The sequence below is a fragment of the Nicotiana tabacum genome, chromosome 20, assembly GCF_000715075.1.
Source record: "Nicotiana tabacum cultivar K326 chromosome 20, ASM71507v2, whole genome shotgun sequence".
Lineage (NCBI taxonomy): Eukaryota > Viridiplantae > Streptophyta > Magnoliopsida > Solanales > Solanaceae > Nicotiana > Nicotiana tabacum.
The window spans coordinates 129,554,752-129,576,699 of record NC_134099.1 but is presented as its reverse complement, the minus strand read 5'-3'; the positions used below and the strand labels follow the sequence as shown (position 1 = coordinate 129,576,699).

At 35.9% G+C, this 21,948-nt stretch overlaps 1 protein-coding gene across 1 annotated transcript; it reads left to right on the top strand.

Annotated features, from left to right (window-relative positions):
• The first annotated feature begins 13,083 nt into the window (after positions 1-13,083).
• Positions 13,084-16,958, top strand: LOC107825302 (F-box protein PP2-A12-like). Its single transcript, XM_016652141.2, has 3 exons — positions 13,084-13,521; positions 13,847-13,965; positions 15,622-16,958. Exons 1-3 carry the CDS (start codon positions 13,189-13,191, stop codon positions 16,040-16,042), a joined length of 873 nt encoding a protein of 290 aa, XP_016507627.1. The 5' UTR covers positions 13,084-13,188; the 3' UTR covers positions 16,043-16,958.
• Positions 16,959-21,948: the final 4,990 nt, after the last annotated feature.

Below are 21,948 nucleotides of genomic sequence, written 5' to 3'. Positions count from 1 at the left end.
GAGTGGGGTCGCTCCTATGAAATTTGTGGCAAAATTTCTAGAGCACTCATGAAAACCAGGCGCGCGCATGGCCTATTAGCGTAAAAATACGATAAACAACAAAGTATGTGGGGGTATAATGTCACGACCCGAATTTTCCACCCTCGGGATTCATGATGGTGCCTACTAATGTGAGCTAGGCAAGTCAATCCTTAACAGTTTACTTCATTAACAAATCACTTCTTTTAACGATTATCAGTGATAGCATGAAAACAGAGGAATTTAATAAATGTACGGAAGACTTAAATTAAAGAAACTGAACAATAATACGGAAATCATCATATGCCTCTACCCAAGAAATGGTGTCACATTACTCACGAACTTCTAAGAGTACTAAATACAACCGTTTGAAAGAAAAATATAAACTGTTTGTCTCGAATACATGAGATAACAGACTGAAATAAAGATAGAGGAGACGTCGGGCCTGCGGACGCTTGCAAGGCTACCTCGGTGTCTCACTGGACTGAAAGCTGGCTCCCGCGCTACTGTTGTTGTCCAAGCCTGGATCTGTGCAAAAGAGCACAGAGTGCAGTATCAGCACAACCGACCCCATGTGCTGGTAAGTGTCTGGCCTAACCCCGGCGAGGTAGTGACGAGGCTAGGACCAGACTCCAAATAAACCTGTGTAGTTATATACTATATGGCGGAAAAGTAAATAGGTAATAAGCAATCAAAGCTGGGAAAGGGGAAACATGCTCCGGGGGTAGCAGATAAAACAGAATATCAAAGAAGAGTAAGGAAACTACAATTTAACTTCTAACACGGATAAAGAGAAATAAGGCAACTTTCACTTCAGTTTCATCTTGTTGCAGGCATGCAACCCGATCCCATATCTCATATCTTGTGGTAGGCATACCATCCGCTCCCATTTCAGTATATCTTGTGGTAGGCGTACCACCCGCTCCCATTTCATTATATCTCGTGGTAGTTGTACCACCCGCTCCCATTTCATTATATCTCGTGGTAGGCGTACCACCCGCTCCCATTTCATTATATCTCGTGGTAGGCCTACCACCCGCTCCCATTTTATTATATCTTGTGGTAGGCGTACCACCCGCTCCCATTTTATTATATCTTGTGGTAGGCATACCACCCACTCCTATTTCATTATATCTTGTGGTAGGCGTATCACCCGCTCCCTTTTACATTTCATCACACAATTACAAGAAATTCTGGCAAGGGAACACAAATAACATAATAACTTCCCGGCAAGGGAACACAACAATATTATAATTTTTCCGGCAAGGGAACAACAATATTGAATTAGTCATCCCGGCAAGGGAGAATCAGCTATAACCAATCTCAACTCAAATTGTACTCAGTGCAATTATTGAAAATGCTCAGTCATCGAAGATCATTAAGTAAAGCACCCAAGTGTCATTTAAGAACACAACAACTTTCCATTTAAGACTCACGGTCATGCTTGACACCAACGTATAAATATTCATCACCATGCCTATACGTCGTACTCCACAAGAAGCAAGTAGCAAGTATGACTCAACTCCTAATCCCTCAAGCTAGGGTTAGACCAAACACTTACCTCGATGCCTTGATCACCACTCAAGTTTCAACTATAGCTTTACCCCTTGATTCCACCACCAATCTACTCAAATCTAGTCACAAGTTACTTAATTACATCAATAAGTGCTAAATGAATCAACCCCAATGCATGAAAATGAGTTTTCTAAAGTTTTACCCAAAAGTCAAAAATCACCCCCCGGGCCTACGTGGTCGAAACCTGAGGTTCGGACCAAAACCCGATTACCCATTCCTCCACGAATCCAAATATATAATTTGTTTTGAAATCGGACCTCAAATTGAGGTCCAAATCCCCAATTTTAGAAAAAACTAGGTTCTATCCAAAACACCCAATTTCCCCCATGAAAATCTTTGATTTGAAGTTGAAATCATGTTAAAAGATGTTAAGGAGTGAAGAAAATGAGTTAGAAATCACTTACCAACGTTTTGGAGAAGAAAGGTTGTTTGAAAAATCGCCTCTTATATTTTTGGGATTTTGAAAAGTGAAAAATAGCTGAAATTCCTGTTTATTTATACCCCTCTCAGACCCCCAGTGCGGACCACATCAAATGGACTGCGGCCACACAGCCTCCACCGCAGACCGCATAAAGGCGACCGCGGCCGCGCTGGCCCCTCCCTGAAGACCTGCAGTTGAGCACCCTGTGCGGACCGCACAAAGGTGACTGCGGCTGCATAGCTTCCACCGCGGACCGCACAAAGGCGACCGCGATCGCGCTGGCCCCTCTGTAGTCGCACGTGATTTCTCGCGGACCGCACTAGAGGGTTCAGAGACTGTAACATCCTGAACCTGCAACATCTGACTTTCTAAGCCTAAGGCATTCCAGAGCCCACTCGAAACTCACCCGAGCCCTCGAAACTCCAACCCAAATATACACACAACCTCAAAAATATCCTGCAGATATATTCGTGTAATCAAATTACCAAAATAACATCACGAGCATCGAATTAAACCTCGAGATCACTGAAATTTCTCAAAACTCTTTTAAACATCAAATTTCTCAATTAAGGTCCGGATCACATCAAACGACGTTCGTTTTTAACCAAATTTCACAGGAATGACTCAAGTCTTATATAAGACCTGTACCGGACGCCGAAACCAAAATACGGGCCCGATACCATTGCTTTCTAATCAGTTTTCACTTCAAATTTCCTTAATCAATTTCTGAAAATAATTTCACTTAAAAATTCATTTCTCGGGCTTGGGACCTCGGAATTCGATTCCGGGCATACGCCCAAGTTTCATATTCTCCTACGGATCCTCCGGGACCATCAAATCACAGGTCCGGGTCCGTTTACCTAAAATATTGATCGAAGTCAAATTTATTCATTTTAAAGTCAAGACTTAACATTTTTCGCAGAATTTCATATTTAAGCTTTCCGGCTATGCGCCCGGACTGCGTACACAAATCGAAGCGACTCTAAATGAGGTTTTCAAGGCCTCGGAAGCACATAATGGGTAAGAAAACAGGTTTGGGTCATCACATATAATGTGATAGATAAGACACTAAACTTACAAAAGAATTCTTGGTTCATAAAAGTTCTACACTTTACCAATTGTTCTGTAAGTTTATTCTTGTTTTATATAGGTCCGGTTCATAGTCCAAGAGACACCAGATTCGACGCATTATACTCATTTTTGAAAACCCAGCAAAACTTCAAATTTTATTCTATTCCTTAATATTCTTTTGAGCTATGTGAAGGATTATTAGAAAAATAATTTGATAACTCAAAAGGAAATATTCAAATTAATGTCTTGGTTCATTCTTTAATATTATTTTAATAGACTTTATTATACCAATCATTTGAATATACTTTAATATCTATAACTGAATATTTGAATAGCTTTGAATATAATAATTCACTAACCTTGAATGGCTATCATTATGGCTGTAAGAAAATTGATGTTTATAACGTTTTTGACTTAATTGCCTTTAAATTTAGTAACTCTCTTACCGGAAGATTCCTTAATTTTATAACGTTTTTGGCAACCATCATATGTCCATATTTTGGATTATATATAAGTATATGTTTGAGTTCATTTGGATAGTGTGAACAAAGTAAAACTTTTCTTCCCTTTTTTTGTGTTGGATTTTCTTTTATTCAATCTTTATTGTTTCTGCTCCTAGTTATACTAGAAGAGCTTGTTGAATCCTAGAGAATACGCCTAATAATATTTATTACAGTATGGGCAAAATATCCTTAAGGACAGTATCCTTGAACGGCTCAAGCTATATCTTATTCTCCATAATCCAATATTTTTTCCAATAAATATTAGTTGGTTGTAAGTAATTATCATATCAATTAATTACAAAGATTAGATAGGTAGATTAGGCATATATTGAAGACAACTGTATATATAGATTGTAACGACTAGACTTAGCAGAATGAATAGATATATTCTCGATTTTCTCTCATCCAGACCTTGAGAGCTCTTTCTAGAATCTTCTCCGTTTCTCCTCCATTTCTAATCTTATAGAGCTTTACTTGGATTGTCATTATGGTATCAGAGCACAGTATCTAAATCAAATCTCTTTAAAACTCTTGAACCTATTAGTATTTGATTGTAATCTAATTTTTACAAACTAGGGTGTACTGCTTGCGGACATTAGCGATTTACTTTACTTGAATTTGTCGTTCATGGCGATTGAAGAGCAAATTTCTATTGGAACCAATATGAGAATGTCTAGTGCGTGCAGGAAAGGCCATAGATCACCATCACTCGTTATTCTACAACCATGCGACACTCCAGGTAGCTCCTTGATTTCTATTCAGCTAACTGGATCTGAAAATTACACATTGTGAAGTAGATCCATGAAATTAGACTAATTGATAAAAGCAAGCTAGGTTTCGTAGATGGAAGATGTATTAAGGATAAATTTGATCGCTCTATACATGAATTGTATGAGAAATATAATGCAATAGTACTTTCGTGGATTATGAATGTTATTAGCCCAAGATTGCTTAGTAGAATTATGTACAAGTCGAGTGCTCATAAGGTATGGACAGATCTCAAAGATAGATATGACAAAGTGGATAGATCTCGCATCTTCTATTTGCACAAGAAATTGCTACTTTATCTCAAGGAACCTTCTCTGTCTCAACCTATTTATCAAAAAATGGCTGATCTCTAGGAAGAATTTGATGCCTTAATGCCTTGTCCGGGTTGTGATTGTCCAAAATCCAAAAAATATGCCGAACATTTTAAGTATCAATGATTGTTACAATTTCTAATGGGACTTAATGAGTCATATACTCATGCTAGGAGTTAAATTTTGATGATGAATCTTATCCCTACTGTAAATAAGGCTTACTCGATGATCATTTCAGAAGAAAGCCAGAGGTCCTTGGGGAAATTCACACATAAGTAGAGATAGCTGACGAAGCTGCATTGTTCACTAATAAAGGAGGTGTTAATCCAAGAGGTATCTACTGTGACTTTTTGTAATTATAAAGGTCACACAAAAGATACTTGTTACAAGTTACATGGATACCCTGTAGATTTCAAGACAAAAAGGAGTATAACTGGATTTTATCAACAACCTGTGGCTAATGCAATAGCACATGAAGGGCAACAAATGATAAATAGGCCTATGGCTACTGCAATAGCACAGGAAGGGAAGCATATGATGAACAAACCTATGAGCACACAGTGCAAGGGGGAGGAATCATGCTTACTTAGGAACAATATGATTAGATCTTGAAATTGATTAATAAGAAAAATTAGGATGATCAAATGAAAGACTTTGCAGGTACATTTAGAAGTTTTTCTATAAGTGATAGTGTAAAAAATAGAAAATGGATAGTTGACTCCGGGGCAACTAATCATATAGTTCATAATAAAGAATTGCTAGAGAAGATGAAAACAAAGTGTACAAAAAATACAGCAAAGGTGTATCTTCCTGATGGTAAAACACTAGATAATGCTTGTACATGAGAGTGTAAAATTAGTGAGAATGACACTATTAAAAATGTTTCGTATATAACAGGATTTAAGTATAATTTGTTATCTGTATCCAAGTTAACAAGTGATTTGAAGTATTTTATCTCCTTTTATCCTGACTTCTAGATAATGCGGGACCTTCATACTAGGAAGATGAAGGGGATTGATAAGGAATATGATGGAATATACAACCTGTAGCAGCAGAAAGTCAAGGCAAATGCTGTAGATGTATACTTATCTAGAGAAATTTTGAAAGAAGAAAATTTAGAGGTTTGGCATGAAAGACTTGGACATGCTCCTGATAAAGTATTGAAGATGATTCCAAAATGAAGTTCAAGACAAATAATAGTAGAATAAAAGAATGCACAATTTGTTATTTAGCTAGATAGGAAAGATTGCCTTTCCCAAAAAGTACAAAATAGATCTAGTAAACCTTTTCAATTGATTCATATAGATGTATGAGGTCCCTATAGAGTTCCAACTCATGATGACTATAGATTTTCTTACCATAGTTGATGATTATAGTAGGATGGTGTGGATTTACTTGTTGAGATTGAAAAGTAATATCATTGTATGTCTGAGATAATTTTGGTATTAATAAAAATCAATCTAGTGTAACAATGAAGATTTTGAGAAGTGATAATGGCAATGAGTTTTTCAACTCCAAATGTAAAGCGCTTTTCCAATCTTATGGGATATTTATCCGAGTTCTTGTGTACATAATCCACAGCAAAATAAAGTCTTTGAAAGGAAGCATCGACACATATTGGAGGTAGGAAGAGCAATTCGACTACAAGGACATTTACCTCTTAAATTTTGGGGTAAATGTGTTCAAGCGGTAGTGTATGTAATTAATAGAATTCCTTTATCAGTACTATCTGGAAAATCTTCTTTTGAGATCCTGTATGATAAATCACCATCCTTGCAACTTTTGAGGACGGTTGGTTGCTTGTGCTTTGCAACAAATGTGACATGAAGTGACAAGTTTGCAGATAGATCAACTGTGGCTGTTTTGATGGGTTATTCAACAACTCAAAAAGGTATAAACTGTACAATATGATGATTAACACCTTTTTTGTTAGCAGAGATGTCAAATTCATGGAACATATATTTTCTTTCCAACTGTTAACAAAAAGAAAACTACAAGTCTTTCCTAATGGAGTGTTGTCCAACTTTGACACTGTTGTTCATAAGCCAAGAGAAGATATGCCAATTGATAGGGGTCAACAGCTACAAAGGCACCTCTTTCACCGGATTCATTCAGTTTTAATCATGATGAAATAATAGAAAAGCCGTCTTCTGAGGTTACAATGCATAGGCCTACTGATCCATTGAGGAAATTAGCAAGAACATGAAAGGAACCTGCCTGGACGCATGATTATATTTCTGATATATCTTCAACAAAGCTCCATGCTAAAGTTGCTTGTAAGTATCCAATGAAAGCATATTTGTGCCATAATGGTGTTTCACCCAAGTATGAGAGTTTCTTAACTAAAATCACTAATATCAAGGAACCTCAGAGTTATGAGGAGGCAACAACAGATCCAAAATGGGTTACAACAATGGAACAAGAACTCGCAGCTCTTAGAGAAAATAAGACTTTTCCTTGATGGACTTGCCAGATGGCAAAGTACCAATTGGATATAAATGGGTGTTCAAGTTAAGTATAAAGTCGATGGCGAGGTGGAACGGTATAAAGCAAGGTTGATTGCCAAAGGGTACAACCAACAATAAGGGGTAGACTACCAGGAAATATTCTTACCCGTTGTTACAATAGTGACAGTAAGAGTAGTCCTGGCCTTAGCTGTTGCACATAATTGGGCCTTGCACCAAATGGAGGTTTATAATGAATTCCCCCAAGAGGACCTAATAGAGGAAGTTTACATGTCATTACCTAAGGGATTTTCCAGCTAGGAGGAGAAGTAAGTATGCAAGTTGCAATCCCTATACGGTCTAAAGCAAGCGTCAAGATAATGAAATTTAAAACTTACTGAAGCACTTATCAACTCAGGGTTTGTACAAAGTTATTGTGACTATTCCTTGTTCACAAAGAAAATAGATATGATTATCTTGGTATACGTAGATGACCTTCTTATAACTCCAAATGATCAAAATCTAATATCAGAGGCAAAGACAATAGTACATTATAGCTTCAAGATTAAGGACTTAGGTGAATTGATGTTCTTTTTTGGAATTGAAATAACAAGATCCAAGCAAGGGATATTGATGAATCAGAGAATCTGTATTAGAGTTGATTAATGAACTGAGATTAGCAGGGTCAAAACTAGTTAGCACAACAATGGAGTGCAATCAAAGTACATCTGTGGAATTTGATGAGCATACAGATTGTAAAGGAGATGAGAAGCTGGAAGATGCAGGGCTATACCAGAGATTGGTGGGAAAGTTATTGTATCTTACAATGATAATGGCCAGATATATTTTATGCAGTACATGTCCTGAGCCAATTCATTCATAGTCCAAAAAAATCACACATGAAGGCAGCAATTAGAGTTGTAAAGTATTTCAAGAATGCACCAGGATTAGGGGTGTTAATAAGCTCAAAACAGTCAACAAAACTCATTGCCTTTTGTGATGCAGACTGAGGATCATGTCCAATCTCTAGGAGATCTGTGGCATGATGTGTGATGAAGCTGGGGGATTATTTTGTGCCGTGAAAATAAAAAAATAATGTACAATATCTAGGAGCTAAGCCAAAACTGAGTATAGAAGCATGACAACAGGTGTTTCAAATATTCTATGACTGGCAGGATTATGAAAGGAGTTGGGTGCAGATGTTCAATTACTAGTTGAGTTGAACTGTGATAATAAAGCAGCAATTCAAATCACAACAAACCTCATATTTCACGAGCAGACAAAGCATATAGAGATAGATCTATATTTTATAAGAGAAAGAATTCAACAAGGGATTGTTAGGACAAGATATGTTATGTCAAAAAACCAAGAAGTAGATTTGTTCACTAAGACTTTGGGGAAGACACAACATGAGTATTTGATGAGCAAGCTAGGAGTGCTTAACTTGTTTGCACCACCTAGATTGAGGGGGAAGTATTGAGGAAAAAAGGTGCACATGACTGTCACATGAGAAAGTAGTTGATTGTAAGTAATTATCAGATCAGTTAATTAGACAAAGATTAGGTAGGTAGATTAGGCGTATATTGGAGACAACTGTATATATAGATTGTACCTTCTCAATTTTCTCTCATCCAGACCTTGAGAGCTATTTCTAGAATTTTCTCCATTTCTCCTCCATTTCTGATCTTACATAGCTTTACTTGGATTCTCAATAATAAATAATTTAAAATTTTGGGGTGCACTCATGTATTTTCCTCGCTTATTTATATTAGGGACAATATATTAAGTTTGAATATTTACTTCAAAATACGAATCCTCAAAGAAGGAAATTTAATGAGAGATAAGCTGTATGAATTGAAAATTCGTTCAATCTAATTCAAACAAAATAACAAATGGGGAAAACGCGTGCAAATCCGTATAGGATGATAAGGGATTTGTGTTTTGATTCAATTTTATGATGCAAGCTCTCAATGCACTTGTCAAAAGGAAAAAAAGTTATTTCCTTCTATTTCCGTGGGCCTAAACAAGGAAAATGGTCATGCTTTATCCGAAATATCCCCTTTTTTCGTGGTCAATTATCCATTCATTCTATAATTTGTCAACCTCTTTAATATTAATCTAACTAAGAAATCTTAATATATCTAACACCTTCTCCTTCTCGTGCAAACACATCAAAACCCTTATCCTTACTCGGTCTTATCAGTATTTAGACTTCAAGGTATCTAAAATTCTCCAAAATACATTAGTAGTCAATTTTTACAAAACCTAGAAACTGGTCTAATAGCCCAATACAATGATGTACTAAAACTAAAAGAAGATTTTTGAAAGTTAAAATCTAGAAAAAGTTGGCTACAAGAAGGGGACGCCAAAACAAAAGTTTTTCACCTTACTACTTTAAAGCATCGTAGACGTAACCGTATTACTACTCTACAAGATTCAGTGGGCAATTAGATCTTAGACCAACGCGATATTAACCTCTATATAGAAGATCATTACCATGGCCTATTCACCACCAGTCACACCCACAATACCATTCCTAAGTTTTAAGCCACGCATCATGCCATCACCCCTACTGACCTTTTAAAACTTGATGCACCAATTACTTCGTTAGAAATCACCAATGCACTAAAAACTTTCCTAATCCTTTAAAGCCCCTGAACCGGATGGTCTCCATCTATATTTTTTCCAAACCTATTGGCCACTTGTCAATCACTCTATGGTTTCTTTTTGTAAGGAAATATTCAACTCACAAAAATTACCCCCTAAATTAAATAAAACTTATCTATGTCTCATTCCAAAAACACAACAACCCTCCCTCATCACCCAATATTGGCCTATCAATCTTTGCAACACTATATACAAGTTAATTACTAAAATTATTGTATTCCGTATTAAACCAATATTATCTATTCCCATCAGTTCGGAACAATCAGCTTTCTTACCTAACCGTAGAGCCTATGATAATGCGCTCCTTGTTCAAGAAATTATGCACCACTTTAAGAAGAAAAGAGGTGCCCAATCTTCTTTTCTCCTCAAACTAGACCTAGAGAAGACCTTTGATAAATTAGAATGGGGATTCATCCATGAAACCCTTCATTACTTCAAATTCCCACCTAAGTTAATCAAATTAATCATGTCTTGCATCGCAACTTCTACAATATCCATTCTCATTAATGGTCAACCCTCATCCTTCTTCTCACCTTCAAGAGGCATTAGACAGGGGATCCTCTATCACCCTACATATTCATACTATGTATGAAAATGCTCTCGCAAAAACTACACATGGAGGTATACTACCAAAAATGACAACCAATCAAATTATTCCGACAAGGACCACCACTCTCTCACCTTTTATTTGCAGACGACAACACTATTCTTTCTAAGAATAAATCCAATAGCATTAACTTCGTCATAGATTCCCTAAACTTCTTTACTCAAGTTTCAGGACTCATCATAAATTACAATAAATCAAAAAAAATCTTCTCAAAAAATACCTCCCAAATTGCTAAAGATATAATGATTACTTCCTTTCACATAAAGGATGGGTCAAAATTTGGCAAATATTTAGGATATCCTATCTTCACAAAGAAGCCTAAGACTGCTGACTTCCAATTCTTGTTAGATAACTTTAAGAATAGACTAGCGGGATGGAAAATAAATTGCCTTACAATGGCAGGCAGAACCACTCTTATTAAATCAACCCTAAATTACCTACCCAACCATGTAATGCAAATGATCAAACTCCCCGCTCATATTACCAACAGGCTAGATCAATATCAGCGTAATTTTCTTTGGGGATCCACACCTCAATATGGTAAATTACACCTAATTAACTGGGGAACCGTTCAACAACCAAAACCTAGTGGAGGCCTGGGAATACAAAACCTAACTGCCAAAAATAGTGCCTTGTTAGGTTCCCTAGCCTGGAGATTGTTTAATTCCTCTTTATCCCACTGGGCCTCCATTATAATTTTCAAGTACACACACTCACCCACTTCTACTCATACCTTCTCTACTTGGAAAGTCATCCAACACGGATGGGCCTCATGTCAACTTGGTATCCGCTGGCATGTTGTTAATGACACTCATATTAAATTTTGGACAGAGCCTTGGCTTGGAACCAACCTCATACTCAGAAACCTAATTGCAGGACCCTTGCCCAGAAATGACCACTGTGCCACACTAGATTCCTATATACACGGGAACTTCCTAAACGTTCCTCAAATATCTTTTGAGCTCCCTCATGATTTACATCACCTACTTCAAAACCACTATATCCCTACACTCAATAATCACCAATATCATGATCACATTTACTGGAGCCTCACACCTAACGGGCAGTTCTCAGTTAAATTCATATATCGACAGCTACAGTCCAAATCAGAAAACCACTCTTTCCGATGGCTATGGAAACTACAACTATCTCAAAAGATAAAATATTTCCTTTGGCAAATGTCCCACCATCGATTACCCACGGCTAGTTACCTCTATACTATTCATGTCACTCGTAATCCTTTATGCCCAGTATGCCAGTACACAGCTGAAACTATAGCACATTTATTCTTTGAATGTCACCAAGCAAAAACAGTATGGCAACAACTAGACATTCAACATCAAAACATACATGTTCAAACACTCCATGAACAAACTGCCTTAAAACTCCCGCGTATCATTCTCCATAATAACCTTAATACCTCTATAACGAGCTATCCTACTATCATTTGCTATGCCACATATGAAAAAGTCGCAATCACCTAGTCTGTGACAATGTCAATCACCCTCCAAATATCCAGCACATTCTAGGTCAAGCTGCTGAGTATTTCCATCTAGATATTACACATAGCGCGCACAATAACCCTCACACCTACATAGATGTTAAGTGGAACCCTCCTTCACACAGAATGTATAAATTAAATTCAGACGGTGCATATACTTTCAAACATGGCAAAAGGGGGTTTGGGGGTGTAATTAGAGACTCCATGGGTAATTGGGTTATAGGGTATATGGGTACAAGGTCAACAGGCAACCATCACTACATGGAACTCACTGCCCTACTAGAAGGGTTACAACTTGCTCTACAGTACAAACTCGCCCCCTTGGAAGTTAATGTGGATTCCACTGAGGTAATCTCTCTACTCCGTCATCTTAATCCACATTACTCATCTTTAACGCATGAATGCAGGTACCTCCTCCAACAGCTGGATAGACCATTGGTCATACACACTTACAGGGAGCAAAATCAAGTAGCAGATACGCTTGCCAAACATGGGACCACATTAGCATGCAATGCTTCCACAACTGTTTTTTTTGCAACCACCTCCTTTTGTGATGCATGACTTTCTAGCAGACCAACGGGGGCACCTTTCACAGACGCCCTCTACGTACATCTCCTGCAGAGGAACCTATCTCTTTTTGTCTTGATAATGTGATGAACACCAGTATAGAAAATGTAGCAAACGCTGGTCCTAGTAGGGATAATGTAGTAACCACTGGGGAGAGTGATCAATTGTTTTTTTGTAATGCTGAATCCCCATCAGCTCATGCTCCTTGTAATACTACTTAACTTCTAATATATGTCTCCTTTATTGACAAAAGAAAAAGATACTTTTTAAAATTAATTTTTTTTTACAATATTTTTTCTTAGTTATAAAAATGTTCTGATACAAATTCAGAAAATACTTTGATATGTTGAGAAACTTTTTTTTCTTTTCTTCTTAAATTCCAACTTCTTCAAATACTGTCATATGAAACTAAACGGAAAGTACTATCTCCATGTTAAGAAAAGTGAAATTACAATATGTAAACACATTTATATAATTAATTGATTTTCGTAGTTTTCCGCCGATGTGAATATTATATTTTCCTTTTTTTTTTAATTCCCGCAGAATCCGACACACACAAAAGAGACGACCAAACCAAAAGTAAACCTAACCACGTACGCGTCCATTCCTCTATATATACACAACTATATATCCAGCTGTTCTAAACTGTCTTCTTACCACACTCTCTTTCTTTTTATACGTACATTTCTTTCCTTTGCAATAACAATACAGTACCAAAATCAAGTGCCTCACAAAATGGGTTCATCTTTATCTTTCCTTTTAATGCCACGTGTATCCACCACCACCTCGCCGCCGGCGAATCCCGGTCTCGGAGACTTGCCGGAGAGTTGTGTTGCGTCAGTTATGGTTTATTTAGACCCACAAGAGATCTGTAAAATTTCAATGCTAAATCGTGCTTTTAGGGACGCTTCTTCTGCTGATTTTGTATGGGAATCTAAATTGCCTTTGAATTATGGCTCTCTTATTGATAGAGTCTTTGCTGCTGATGATAATTTTCCTACCAATTTGTGTAAAAGGGATATTTATGCTAGGCTTTGTCGACCCAATTATTTTGATGGCGGCACAAAGGTCCAATCTTTACCCTTCTTATATTACTTCTTTATTTTTAGGATTTCTTTTATGTATATGAATTCCCAATTTCTATTGCATATATGGGGTTTAATTTGTTGTAAAAGTTTGATTGTTTCCACTTTTTTTGGTTCATTCTTGGAGAAGGATATATTTTTTTTCTTGAAAGATGCAGTTTTTTGATAGGAATTGTTCCATATTTATGTTGAAAATGATTGAACGAGAGTTAGGTGAAATGGGTTTGTCTACTTTTTAGGAAATATCATAGGGATATGCTTTTTCTGATTAAATATTCTGATGGATTTATTGATTGGGATGTATGCAGAAGGTTTGGTTAGATAAGGGAACAGGACGAGTTTGTCTATCGATATCTGCAAATGGATTGGCGATAACGGGCATTGATGATAGGAGATATTGGAGTCGTATTGAAACAGATGAATCTAGGTGAGAGGTTAAAATTGTTTTACTTCTGTTATCAAGTTATAGCAGAATGTGTATGTGTGTGTGTGTGTTTATTGATGGTGTGTGGTTTAGATTGGCTGATCAAGTCCAACTCTTCGGACAATTTTGATGAAATCCTCCTATTCAAAGGTTCTATTTATACATGATTTATGTTGTAAAGTTTGTGATCTCTTGTTTGATATGCTTGTGGTAGAGTGTATGAATTGAAGAAGTTTATTTTGTCTTCTATGTCTCCTTGAGTCCTTGTTCCCTATGGCACAGAAATTATATTATTCTTATATATAAATCTTGCCTGTTTACTTCTAAATTTTGAAAATGAAGCCTGAGTGGTAAATTGATTCCTTTATACAATTTCTTCTACTTGATACTTTAATCCCATTAGCAGTTTCTCACGCTGGCCTTCTGGGTATTTGGCTAAGTTGCTCCGATACGGCAGTTTAGGTGCCACACTTGTATCGACACGACAATAGTGTGGGTGTGGGTATGGAATCCGTACCGGATCTTTTCAAATGATTTTGGTACTTTGACCATAACGGAAGGAAAAATTCGAGACGAGATACAATTTGATTCTCGAAATCAGAACCAAAACTAGGGTAAATTTGAAGAAAATAGCATAGGAAATTAGTCCTTTAATTATCTACAACTTGAGAAATCCATACTTAACAAGCTATATATAAGTATTCCTCAAAATTTAGAATTTTTTTTATATTTTTAATTTTTGATTTTTTTGAATAATTTTTAGCTAGATCCCCGCGCACCCGCATCCGTAGTAGGATCCATATTCCCGAATCTTAGAATCTTAGAAGGATCCGACCTCTAGATCCTCACCCATGTCGAACACCCACACTCGTGTCCGGGCAACTTAGGTACTTTGAAATATATCTGAATTATTTGATACATCTATTGATCGGAAGATCTTTGCTTGAGATTTATAAGGGGCTTTGATACTTGTTATATCAATGTATTATCTTTAATTCAGGGAAACGTATTTGCTTGAAAAGAGAAACGTCCAAGTTCCACCTCTTCCAATGATTGCAAGTGATCATGATTATCTGGTAGTTCTAGTTGGGAACTCTCCTTACCATTAGTATGCTCATGCCTCATCACATTGGAAGCTTGTAATACCCAAGCAGACCTTAATGAAAGCATAGTTCCTTGTTTCTTAGAGGTTGGAAATACCATAAAAGTCCCCTCCCTGTTCCCTTGTAAACCACGAAAATTATTAGAGAGAATAAAGATGAATGTGTTTTTGACACCACACATTTTCACCTGCGTCGTGTCCGTGAGTAGTATTATGTTTCTCGGAAACTGCAATGGAGGATAAAATGAATTCCAATCACAGACTCAGAACTTCAAATGGGGCTTTAAGTATCAAATTTCATACACTAGATGTACAAAGCGTACATCTTTAGAATATATCTTACTACTTGTAGAATTTTCAAGAATACCTCTTTCGCCTAGCCTCCAATCAAAAGAGAAGTGAAAAATGATCTGTATTTGTTGAAAGGTCTGGATCTTAAGTATCACATACTTCATGTTTCAAATTTACTGCTATGTTGTCACACAAACTAAAAGCTAAGGTACGAAATCTTAATACAAAATACTTAAAGGATTTCTTCTCCTTTTTTTTGCCTGCAGATTCCAGTCCGTTGCATATCTCCAACAGATTTGGTGGTTTGAAGTCGATGGAGAGGTTGATTTCCCATTCCCAGTAGGGTCCTATAGCATTTTCTATAGGCTGCAAGTTGGACGTGCCTCTCGGAGATTTGGAAAGCGAATTTGCAACTCCGAGCATGTCCACGGATGGGATAAAAAACCAGTACAATTCCAGCTTTCAACATCAGACAACCAGCAAGCCACTACCCAGTGTTACTTGAAAGAAGCTGGAAAATGGAAATACCACCATGTAGGAGACTTTGTTGTCACAGGATCTACAGAAACCATGAAAGTTAAGTTCTCCATGACACAAATAGACTGCACACACACCAAAGGTGGACTTTGTGTAGATTCTGTGCTAATATGTCCGAGCGAGTTTACAGAGAGGTTAAAGCGTTTTTAGTGTGCTGCTAACCTTCTCATTAGGAAAGAGTTTGTAAAAGAGTTAGAGGTAGCAGTATCCATGGTTCTGGAGAAGTTACTCTTAGCAGCGACGGTGATCTATGTTAGATCGAGTAAATCTGTGTATACGTGTATGGCGGGGTCTTTTATTCCCAACTACTCGTATTTAGGTATGCGTAGTTCTTAGTGTATGTTAAATCGGACTACTTTTTGATGTGCACTTTGATCCTAGCAAGTGAATTGAATCTAGGAGTGCATATATTCTCCTTTTGAGTTTGATTTAAACGTTATATTGCTTTATCAACTTTCAATGAGAAAGCTTCCTCAAATTGTGTTTCTTAGAGTTCTTGGTGTTGAAGAGTAGAGCTTTTCTTCCAACAACTAATTCTTTGACTTATATATGGGGTTTTTACTTTTCTATACTATAATAGAAACCTATTTACCATCTTTATTTAAGTTATACATATGTTTTGATCGCTGTAAGCAGTCACTAGTTTAAGCTATTGGAGTCAATTCGGTTCATTCAGAAGCCCCTGCTGCGTAGCCCAACTTCTAAGCTTCAGCATGCTTATTACATGGGAGATTGACAGGAATGCAGGCTTATTACTTGGGAGATTGACAAGAATGGCCCCTTGGGGCTGATCTTAGCCGAGCGTCCTTAAAATTGGTGGTATTTGAGAAATGGCCCCACGCCCGTGCACTGCTCTTCAAGGGTTTTTCTACTGGATTAAATTTTCATTGAAGTCTACATGATTGTCATACTTTTTGCTCTTCGGGATTTCTCTATCGGATTGCTAGAGTTGATGTTATTATTACTCTACCTATTTGTTAAATTGTTCATCGAAGTCTATCCAATTATCATACTTTTGCTCTTCTCTATCGATGGTAAAATTGATGCTATATTTATTCTACCTATTTATTAAGCTGTTCATTGAAGTCTATCTGATTGACACACTTCTTCTAGGTTGTTTTAACAAAGTGTTATTCAAATTTGCAACTTCAGTTTCGATCAAACCACCCCAAATCTGCTCCAAATAATCTTAAATTTGAAACAAAACTTTCAAATACTAACATAAACAATCTCCAATCATCAATTTAGTCAAATAATACCAAATTGAAAAGACTCACTTTATCTTTTTAACACTTTCTAAGGTCCAACAATAGATTTTTAAGATTTTTACAATAAGTCACCAAAATTTGTGTTTGCACTAAACGCTTAAGCACAAATTATCAACATTCAAAGGATTTTAACAATAATCAATTATTAACTTCTATTTTTTATCACCAAACAAGAATTTCAAGCTTTAAAAATTAAAGAATTATATAACATTCAAGTTAAAAGCAGGAACATTTTTTGACTTAGGATTTTACATTTGTGATTTTACCATAGAGTCCATTTTCTAATTTGTGGTTGTGATTGTTGAATGTAATTCCTATAGGTTTTTTCCCTAATGAATTGAAGGATTAGGAATTCTATTTAGGGATTTTTCCCTTCTATACCATATATGAAACTTTATTACCAAATATGTGCATAGTATCTAAATTATCCGCCTAGTCTACATTTTTCCTACAATTCATGTACCATTCGTCTATTATGAATAATTAGGGCAGAATATTCCATAAAAACATGCTAAAAATCAGGAAAGAATCTTGGGATAGATTGATTCTACATTAACTTCAAGTTTTGAAAAGGAAAGGAGATTTCACATCTGCGTAATTTACTCTTAGAATACAATTTGAAAATCTTTTTAAAAAAAAAATACGACCAGCTTCAACAAACTACGAACAGCTTCAACAAACTGAATTCAAATTGTAGAATTCAAATCTTCGAGATTCAACAACTCAACATTGGTATATTCTGTTCTTCGTTCGTTTTCAGAAAACAAATTGGCGATCATAAATCTGTTCTTCATCTTTTTTTCTCTCAATCTAGAAATACAAAAAAACGAAAAAATTTAGAATAATACATCAGCAATCATGTCCAAAATCGCAATCATGCTACAATTGAATGGGAATTGGGATAACTATGGCAGATTCAGAGATTTTGAAGTTGATGCCATTGTGGTAGATGAGAATGCAAGCTACAGTATTCTGATTTCTACAATTGCAGAACAACTATCGATTGATACTTCAGAAAAAATTGTAGAAATCAAATACATGGTGAACGACAAATATCTCCCAATGGGGATTAGGAATGATATGGGGGTTCGTGTGTATATGGAAACCAAAAAGGAGAATAAAAACTTAGGTTCATATCCGTTATGTATAAGTGTACGAGATTTCAATATGGAATTGGCAATCACCAACGATAACACAAGTGCAGGTTTGTATAGTTGTAAATTGCATAGATTTATGTTTTTACGGTATTATCTTCAAAATTACTACAGCTACCTACAATTAACTACAAATCTGTTTCATGATATAATAAAGCAATGTTGTTTTCAAAATTACCTACAAAGTTAGTACATTTATAAAACAACATAAACTACAATTATGATTAGAAATTGTTGATTTCAAAATGTTGTCTTCAAATAAAACTACAATTGCAACAGTTATAGTAGAAATTAACTATAATGGCTGACATCCTAAAAATGGATGACTACAAAATTTTTACTATATCTACAAATTCTCTACAAATATTCTACAAAATTATAAGTACACTGTTTATCTTTATTTTGATGCAGGTTCATCTGGATCCATAAAGTTACTTGATATGCCATCATCTCCAGCTATAGAGGAATATCAAAGTGAAATAATAACAGAATCTACGCAAACTGCTATTGAAGAAGGACAAGTGTATCAGGACAAACAAACTGTAGCTGCTGCAATGAAGCATTTTTCTGTGATGCACAAGTTCCAGTTCAGAGTTAAAAGATCTAGTCGTAGAAGGTGTGGAGATATTTATGGAGAAAAGACCAATAAAAGCAGTGTTATACTCAAGATATGTGTAATGTAAACATTGTAGATAAATTGTAGTTACATTGTCGTTTATGTTACTTTATGTTAAAACAGTCTGTTTGTTGCATCTACATTTATAATCTGTATTATATATTGTATTTCTTTTTGTATCTACTGGCTTGTATGCGTTGGTGAAAACTGTAAATGACACTTCAAGGCAACGTCAATTAATGATTTCGCAATGTTCAAGATAAGGAGTTTCAACCGACAACACACATGCTTCCTAATGGACGAAACATTCATACAGCGCAAATGTACTGCAGATGTAGTTGGTAGCATGGTAATTCCAAAGTATTGTGATCCTAAGACTATTTACACACCAAAGGACATACAGACTGACATGTTATCCGAACACGGAGTGAACCTAAGCTACATGCAAGCATAAAGAGCAAAGGAAAAGGCTTTACAGTTTTTGAGAGGGAATCCGGCTGACTCCTACAGCAAATTACCCAAATATTTTTATATTCTTGAGGAGACTTATCCTGGTTCGGTTGTTAAATTGAAAAGGACAGCAGATGAATGCTTCTTATACGCATTTGTTGCTCTTTGTACATCAATAAGTGGTTGGCAACATTGTAGGCCAGTAGTAGTGGTTGATGGGGCATTCTTAAAGTCAGCCTACAGAGGGATTATGCTGACAGCAAGCACCATGGATGCAGCAGGTAAAAAGTGTAAAAATTTTGTAGTCATTTTGTAGGCAGTCTATAAAATGTAGATATATTGTAGTAATTTGTAGTTATTTTGTAGCTATTACATGTAATGTAGATAAAATGAATATATTATGAATATATATTGTAGTTGTTATGTATTTATATTTTTATATAAATTTTCAAAGCTGCCAATTAATATTTTATGAATTAATAATGTAGGAACAATATTGCCCTTGGCATATGCTGTGGTTGATTCTGAAAACGACGCATCTTGGAAGTGGTTCTTTGAGCAATTCAAGCAGGCATATGGTGAAAGACCTTCAATGTGTGTTGTTTCAGATAGGAATGAGAGTATACTAAAGGCAACATCAATTGTCTATCCGGGCATCCCACACTACTCTTGCATGTGGCATATTTGGACAAATATAAGGTCAAAATTCAAGAAGGGTCATCTACAATTGCATGAATTGTACTTTGCTACAGCACGGTCATACACTCTGGATGAATTTAATGAAAGGATGTCGAAGATTGAAGAGGTAGACCCGCGTGTGAAATCTTACCTATATGATATTGGTTATCATAGATGGTCAAGAGTACATGCAACAGTGAATAGAACGTGGACAATGACATCAAATATTGCAGAGTCGTTGAACGCAGTAACAAAAGATGCAAGAGAGCTGCCGATATTTGACCTTTTAGAGTATATGCGGACACTGCTAGAACGTTGGACCAATGAGAAGTTATTGAAGGCGAAGGGTACTTTCACATTTCTTGGGGCCAAATTCAACAAAGAATTAGATGACAACAGAACATTATCTCAGAAGCTTAGGGTAAGATCTGTTTATTTGGTGCAGAAAAAATGAATTACTTAATATGCAGTGTTTCCAGATTGTATATAAATTGTAGTCAAATTGTAGATAATTGTAGATTGTATATAAGGTGTAGAATATTTGTAGATGATTTGTATATAAGTTGTAGATAATAAATTTTTATGATTGAGATAATATTTTTTTTGTTTGTTCTGCAATTGTAGGTGAGGGATTCAACAGATCATATACATACTGTGTTAGATGGTGTGAAGCGGTACATTGTGTGTTTAGAAAACAAGAAATATAGTTGTGGCCAATTCCAGCTTGAAGAACTTCCATGTGCGCATGCTTTGGCAGCATTAAGGCACAGGAATGAAACATATGAAAACTATTGCTCTTCGTATTACACAAGGGAGAGCTTTCTGCGTACGTATGAAATGCCACTCTTCCTGATGAAAGCAAATGGAATGTGCCACAACATATTTTGGATGAGGTAGTAAAACCACCGATGGGAGATAAAAGACAGCCAGGAGACCTCAATAGGAAAGATATAAAACCTATGATGAAATAAAGTCAAAGAAGTACAAGGTGTCATGTGGAAACTGTGGAGGTGAAGGGCATAACAAAAGATCTTGCAAGAATGCGCCAAATGAATATCATGTAGTTAGAATAGTTATTCAAAATAACTGTTAGTGAGTTAAAGTTAGCAGATATTTTGTATAATAGTTTAAATTTTTAAATATCATTATGAAGTAGACTAAAATTTGTTTATGTTTGTTTAATATGCTACATTTGTTTTTAAAGATCAGGCATCTAAATTTGTCTTTGATAGAGTGTAATTAAATTTAAATATTTATTATCTACAATACAACTGATATTAAAAAAATAACTTTAATGTAAAGTGTTTCCAGATTGTAGGTAAAATATAAGTTAACTGTATTTAAATTGTAGTCTTAGTAATAATTTGTAGATGATTTGTAGATAAATTGTGGGTAATATATTTCTATGATTGGAGTAATTATTTATTCTATTTGTTGTGTAATTTAACTTCATCTGACAGTTATATACAGATATTACCTAGAACTTGAAGGTATTTCATAAAAATTATGAACATATACAACTACAAAATTATATACAATTACTACATTGAGTGTTGCCAAAATGTAGATATTGTGGAGATTATTTGTAGGCAAATTGTATTCTAAGATGAAAGATAAAATTACAAAACAAAAAGGTATGTTGCAATAAAAAAAATTTGTTCATAAAGTAGTGTATTCTCCTTCAACTACAAATTGGCATCAACTAAACTAGGAAAACAGGACACTATTTCTTCTTTCTCTGGACTCTAGTCTTCTCATTCAATGCAGGAGCACCCTTCCTCCTTGCTAGCCTGCCTGTAACCTCACTTTCACTGATTGACCCATTTTCTTGCTTCTTTGTAACATAGTCCCATATGAGAGCTCCATAGCGTCTACGGTGTTGGTCGATAT